Source organism: Microtus ochrogaster, chromosome 21 (assembly GCF_000317375.1).
Source record: "Microtus ochrogaster isolate Prairie Vole_2 chromosome 21, MicOch1.0, whole genome shotgun sequence".
Taxonomy (NCBI): Eukaryota; Metazoa; Chordata; class Mammalia; order Rodentia; family Cricetidae; genus Microtus; species Microtus ochrogaster.
In genome coordinates this window covers 6,563,049-6,569,814 of record NC_022022.1, presented here as the reverse complement: position 1 = coordinate 6,569,814, position 6,766 = coordinate 6,563,049, and the positions used below count along the sequence as shown (strand labels likewise).

Here is a 6,766-nt window from a genome sequence, read left to right as displayed (position 1 = left end):
TGCTAGCTAGCTCTTCCATTTAAATGAACCCACTTCTATTCATCTAAAGTATTGCCACATGGCTGTGACATTTATTATTCTCCTGGCATGTTGCTCCTTGAAAGGCTATTTGGCATCTCCCAGACTCCACCCTTCTTCTCCTGTAGCTCTGCTTGGATTTCCTACCTGGCTCTATCCTGCCTTGCCACAGGCCAAAGAAGCTTCTTTTATCAACCAATGAGAGCAATACATATTTACAGTACACAGAAAGACATCCCACGGCATCTTGAAGGTTGTTACATCAAGCAAGAATGTAGAAGTCTTGTTCCGGTTTCTCATTTCTCACCCTGTGCATCTCTTCCTCCATATCCTTGGTGGCATCCTTCATAGGGAGCCAACCAATGTAAGCTTGGGTCTCTGAAGTCTATGGGAAGCTGTAGAAACTAGCCACACATAGTAAAAGGTTGTAGGACCCCATTGTGTGTGAGGTTTCTTAGAAGCACAGGTAAGACAGTCTTTGCCTTGGAAGTGGCAGCTAATATGAGAAAGACCAAAGGTGTCTCAGTGTCAGGGCTGATCTGAATTAGAGGTTGCATGCCTTGTATCTGCTGCGAAACTGACCTTCTGCTGACTTTCTGAAGACATCCACACACTTTGGAATTACAGAAGTGATGTTATGAAGGAGTGGTCAGGAAACGCCTCTTTTCTACTTTGCCATCACAGTAGAAACTCCATGACTCTGTACCAATCAATTGTATCTCTCTCTCTCCCCCTCCCCAGGGTCACCGGACATCACACCTGCTCCCTCTGAGGTCTGCTTCCTGTGTTGACCATGCCCGGGTGGAGCTGCCTGGTGACAGGAGCAGGAGGGTTTCTGGGCCAGAGGGTTGTCCGTATGTTGAGTCAGGAGAAAGAACTGCAGGAGATCAGGGTCTTGTACAGGTCCTTCACTCCAAAACACAGGGAGGAGCTATCCAGTAAGTGACCTAGAGGCTGGTGAACATGTACTAGGGGTGGGGAGGGGTCTCTTGTCACCAAATAAAAACAGGTAGATCCGTAAAAGAGGCTCAACAGCGATAATCACAGTTGGTGCCACATACAGTCAAGAAGACAACTGATTTCTCCATGAGCCTGCAGCTAAAATAAGACAAAGAAGGGTAAGCGTCCAGGTCTGGTGGTCTGTCCTTTAAAGGCTGGGATGTGGTAGCTTCTCTCGGGTTTTTCTACTGCAGCCCCACAGCGCAACATCAGCTCCATGATGTGGCACAGAATTGCCAAGTCCGTGGTGTCTTGAACAAGGTGTGAGACGTGACTCTACCATATAACACTCAAGTTATCTCCTCCTGCTATCTCAGGACTCCCCAAAGAACTGACGTGTGAGTCTACTTTATCCTGTGTCTGGGCTCCTCCGGCCCTGGCATATCAGCCCTTTTGACCCAGTCTGTCTAAAGTCAGTAGCAAAGCAGAGAAGAGGAAAAAGCGCACAGGAAGAGACTCAGATCCTGATATCTACCTCCATCCCAAAGGCTTTCCCCTATCCTTCTTACTTCAAGGACTTCTTGGGCTTGCCTGACAAGGGATGGGGGCCTAGAGTAGACACATTCAGCAGAGGCTGGAGTCTATCCCAAGAGGGATTTCTCCTGATCTAGATTTCTACTTCTGTCTCATTCAGTTGACCTGATTGTTGCAAGAGAGTTGATTCCAAAGGAGTCTTGCTTGTAGAATGCACAGAGAAGTGAGGATGGATTGGGAGGAGGCAGAGGAACAACAGAGCCATCCCTGGAAATATGCGTGTCCGCAGACATGCCCTGGAGCTGTCTACACTTTCCCCAGCATTTGCCAGGGACATCAGGATCCCGACTTTATGAGGTAGCTGGAAAAGAAGATAGCAGACTGAGAAAGTCATATATAAACTATGAAGCTCAAACCAGTGTGGGGCATTGGGACAGGCTGCATAGGGCACAATGTCAGATTTGTGAACTAACTTAGGTGGCTTTGTGATTGCTGGTATCATCCTCTAAACTTGAGAGAAACCTGAAGATAACCCATTGCTCCTAATGTAGTACGGTCCCTTGGAGGAGGCCTCATTTACAGTGTATCTGATAAGAAATACTCACCTAAACCCTCACTGGAGCCCATTCTGAGTTCTCTCTTTGCCCCTCAAGTTTCCCCTTGTAATTGAGCTGACTCTCCATTTGGACTCAGCACAGACCCAGAAAGCATCGAGTCCTATCAGGGCAGACCTGAATTTTCCATCTTTGTGCCTCCCTTTTCTGGGTCCTCCTCACTGGAGCTCTGGAGGACACAGTCTGAGTAACCTGTTCCTTATCAGGGTTACTCTTAATGTCTTCATGCCTGAATATTCACAACCTGAGACCGCTGTTACAGCTTCCCACGCAGGACTCTGCCTCTGCGTCTCCCTCAGTCCAAATCCACAAGTGATTGCCCTTCTCTGTCAATCAAATCCTATTTCTCCCATTTTATATTTGACTACCACCACTTCTCCGATCGTTTTAATGAGTTTATGAATTTCCATATCTCTGTTTTCATGTGCAAAGCACAAATGACATCTTACTGCTTGGATTCATTTCCACAAAAGGATGGGGGTGGAATCGATGCTCCCTCCTTCCCTACAAATGCTGCATTCTGACTGCTGTGCATCTATTGTTCCTTCAGTAGAAAGGAAACAAATTCCTCCTCCCCAGGATTCCCTGGCTGTGATTGCCCTTGAAGGCCTGGGCAACTGACACTGTGTCAGGAAACTTCCATTCCGAGCAGCAAGGTTTCCCAATGAGCTGCTTTGTGTTTCTCAGAGCTGCAGACAAAAGCCAAGGTGACCGTGCTGAAGGGAGACATTCTGGATGCCCAGTGCCTGCAGAGAGCCTGCCAGGGCATCTCTGTTGTCATTCATTCCGCAGCTGCCATTAACATCTCAGGTGTCATTCCCAGACAAACCATCGTGGATATCAATCTGAAAGGTACAGTACCTCAGGAAGATACGGAGTGAGTGGGAAAATCTGAATGGCCAAATGGCATGAGGACAGGAAGGGAGATGCCAACCGTGGAACACCTGCCCTGCTCTGGGTTACCTCGGCTTGCCAGCCCAGCAAGCAGAACTCAGGGCTATGGTGTTTAGAAGAAGACACTGGACTGAGCGAGGAGGAACAGTGGCCCCACAGGCAGTCAGTAGGAGTGGAAAGACATAAAGTCACAGCCATGACACTCTCACTGCTAGGGAAGTTCCACTGTTCCTCCCTGCCAAAGTGAGGGGACGTCATCTCCAAATGTTTGATGTCCATCCACCCACTGCCTCTCTGAAGCAGACCCTGCCTTTCCTCTGTAGAGAGCAATCACAGCTGCTCCACAGGGGTCTGCCAAGAAAAATAACCCAGCACTTGTTTTCTTAAAAGCAACAGTTTTTCAATTTCCACAACGTCATCTCTTCAGATCAGCATCAGTCTTCTCTTTAAGACTGGTTTTAGCCAGAGCACAGTCTCTTCCTCAAATCCCCATCCCTAAATGCTTAGTGCCTCTGAAAGTCGTTTCCAATATGCTTTAATAAAGGACTTTACCATATAACACGATCACTCTGACCGCCCCCCAACCCCAAGATAGTCTTCTTAGTACCACTGTGCTCCGAGGTCCTGCCTGGCATGTATGCTCCAGGTGACCTCCAGATTTAGTGACTCAGACTCCTTTTCCAAATCAACTAATTGTTTGGGGATTCTCCATTACCAACTCAAAAGGATCCCTTTGAGTTCTAGCTAGCTTCTTCGCTCATACCCTGCACTGCGGCTGGTGCTGGGAATACTAGGATTCTCAATCCTGTATTAGTCTTTACTAAATGAGGAAAAAAATGTCAGTTTAGCATCTAATTGTGAGTGTATACTGCATCCCCAGGGGTACTGGTGCCCATCTGTGATCCCAGCACTCAGGAGGCTGAGTCAGGAAGATCATACCTTCCAGGACAGTCTGGACTGCACAGTCATAAGACTCTACCTGAAATGTAAAATAAAAATACATATTGCTTATATGTGTATACCTGAGTGGGCATGCTGTAAGTTCTGCACTACGTCTGAGAAAATGTGTCTTGAATTTTTGAATTAAAAGCTGGCCCTCCTTTAATGAAAGGAAATGCATGAACATAAGTAACTGTTTGCTTTTATTTGGGGGAGTCATCTTTTTGACTTTTTTGTTGTTGTTGTTTCTGGGGATCAAACCTTCAACACAGGCAAAGGCTCAACCACTGAGCAACATCCCCAAAGTAAATGGGAATTTATTGATGCCAGTTTTTAGAAAACAGAAAGGAATAATTTTCCAGAATGAAGATGCTGGCTTTAGTTTGTAGCTCCTTGAAACATAGCAGTCACCTGGAAAGAGGCACCCTCAACTGCAGAGTTGTTTCCATCAGATTGGCCTCTGGGGATATCCATGGGCTACTTTCTTGATTAATGATTGATATTTGAGAGCCCGTGGCCACTGTGAGCTCTCACCCCTTGGCAGGTGGTCCTGCATTCTATGGGTAAGCTTGCTGGGCACAAGAGAAGCAAAGTAGTAAAGAGCATTCCTCCATGGTTTTCTGCCTTTGTTCCTGGGGTGACTTTCCTCAGTGAAACTTATGAGAACATCTAAACCATATATAAACCCTTTCACAGCAATAGAAAGCAAACTAAGACTCAGTGGCTCAGTGGGGCTGGCCTTGTCTAACATAAGGAAGAACCTAGGTTTGATCCCTAGCACTGAAAAGTAAGTACATGAGGAGAGAGAGAGAGAGAGAGAGAGAGAGAGAGAGAGAGAGAGAGAGAGAGAAAGTTTTATGAATTCAGAAACCTAGAAATCCCTGTTTTCCAGAATCTAATTTTAGGGTTATTCTATGGCTATAGAATGGCGATTTGAGTCAAGATCAGGTAAGAAGGCATTTGTATCTGTAGCGGCCCTTCCAGTGGGGTTGAGGAGGCCATGAATCTGATGTTTTGTCCACAATGGGCCCTTTGGTTTATTTCCTATCGGTAATGGCAAGCTTTCTGTGAGCAGGTACTCAGCTCCTGTTGGATGCTTGTGTGGAAGCCAGTGTTCCAGTCTTCATCTACAGCAGCTCACTGTCCGTGGCTGGACCAAACTCCTACAAGGAGATTATCCGGAATGCCTGCGAGGAAGAGAATCACGAAAGCAAGTGGTCTGAACCATATCCATACAGCAAGAAGATGGCTGAGAAGGCAGTGCTGGCAGCCGATGGGCGCACCCTGAAAGATGGCGGCACTTTGCATACTTGTGCCTTAAGACTCCCATTCATCTATGGAGAAGGAAGCCAAATGCTTTTGGGCGTAATGAATAGTGCTCTCGAAAACAATGGCGTTATTTGGAATATTTCCAAATTCTCCGTGGCCAACTCAGTGTATGTGAGCAATGGGGCCTGGGCACACGTGCTGGCTGCCAGGGGCCTACGAGACCCCAAGAAGTCACCAAACATCCAAGGGCAGTTCTACTACATCTCAGATGACACTCCTCACCAAAGCTATGATGATTTATATTACAATCTGAGCAAGAAATGGGGTTTCCACCTTGATTCCAGATGGAGCCTTCCTCTCCCCCTGCTGTACTGGCTTGGCTTCCTGCTGGAAGTGGTGAGCTTCCTGCTGCGTCCAGTCTACAACTACCAGCCTCGCTTAACCCGCTACGTGGTCACACTGTTAAATAGTGTGTTCACCTTCTCCTACAAGAAAGCTCAGCGAGATCTGGGCTATGATCCGCCTGTCAGCTGGGAGGAAGCCAGGGAGAAAACTTCGGAGTGGATCGGGTCATTAGTGGAGCAGCACAAGGGGACACTGAATTCAAAGACTCAGTGACGTGACGGCGGCAGGGACATGGCCCTGGTGCCATCAGATCCTCAAGAACAGGTCTAAGACACAACCCAACTCTTTCACTTCCCCTTGATATACTGGCCAACTTGTCTTCAGGTCACCAGAAGCCTTGCCAGCCTCTGGTCCAGCCACAACCTTCTACCCAGCAAAACAGAAGCTGCGCCTCAGCTGCTCCAACCAAAGGCTCAGTTGTTGGCACTGGACTGCCTGGAGCCTCTTGTAACTTAGAATTCCGTCAGTGTTTCCACTTCCCCTCTCAGAGACCCACAGCATTTCTTGTCTGGGAGAATTTCCATGGCTCCATAAAGCTTGCGGTAAAGAACAATAAAAAATATTAATGCCTAATCTGCAAAAGGCTGGTTTGGTCAATCTCATTTCCAGCTTTCCTTTACATATCCAGTTAAGGCTATGGTCAGAACAGAAACAGGATCTCACTCCTGCATAGACTACTTGACTGACCGAGAGTGCCTCGGTTCAGCATCACCAGGTCACAGACAGCATCTTGCCTGTGGTCTTAGGAAGTTCAAACCCTCCTCCCACTGAGTGGTGGAGCTCCCAGTGGTTATCAGTGGGTACCAGCAGAGCCCTGGAACATAGACCCTTCCTCGAGGGAAGAGTCTTGCCTCCCTTCGTCTCCCTCTTTCTTACCCTTCTTACCAACTGTACGAGGGCCCCTTTAGAACCAAGACAAGCCTTAAGAGGTACCTGGGAGGGTGTGAGCACTGTGACAAATGGCCCTGGGCATCAGAGATGAACTGAGAGTCTCTTTCTAGTGGATTCCCCCAAATCCTCCTGAGCCTATAATGAAGATCTACAATCCTTACCTCTAAATGTAACTGCCTCTCCTTCTCTTGTCTTCCATTTCCCCATCTCCCATGCCCACATCCTTCTATTGCCTTAGCATCTTCCTCCCATGCCCACATCCT

General features: G+C 47.5%; 1 protein-coding gene across 1 annotated transcript; it reads left to right on the top strand.

Annotated features, from left to right (window-relative positions):
* The first annotated feature begins 765 nt into the window (after window positions 1-765).
* On the top strand, window positions 766-5,825 carry LOC102001474 (3 beta-hydroxysteroid dehydrogenase type 3-like). Its single transcript, XM_005357084.2, has 3 exons — window positions 766-956; window positions 2,793-2,957; window positions 5,014-5,825. Exons 1-3 carry the CDS (start codon window positions 812-814, stop codon window positions 5,823-5,825), a joined length of 1,122 nt encoding a protein of 373 aa, XP_005357141.1. The 5' UTR covers window positions 766-811.
* Window positions 5,826-6,766: the final 941 nt, after the last annotated feature.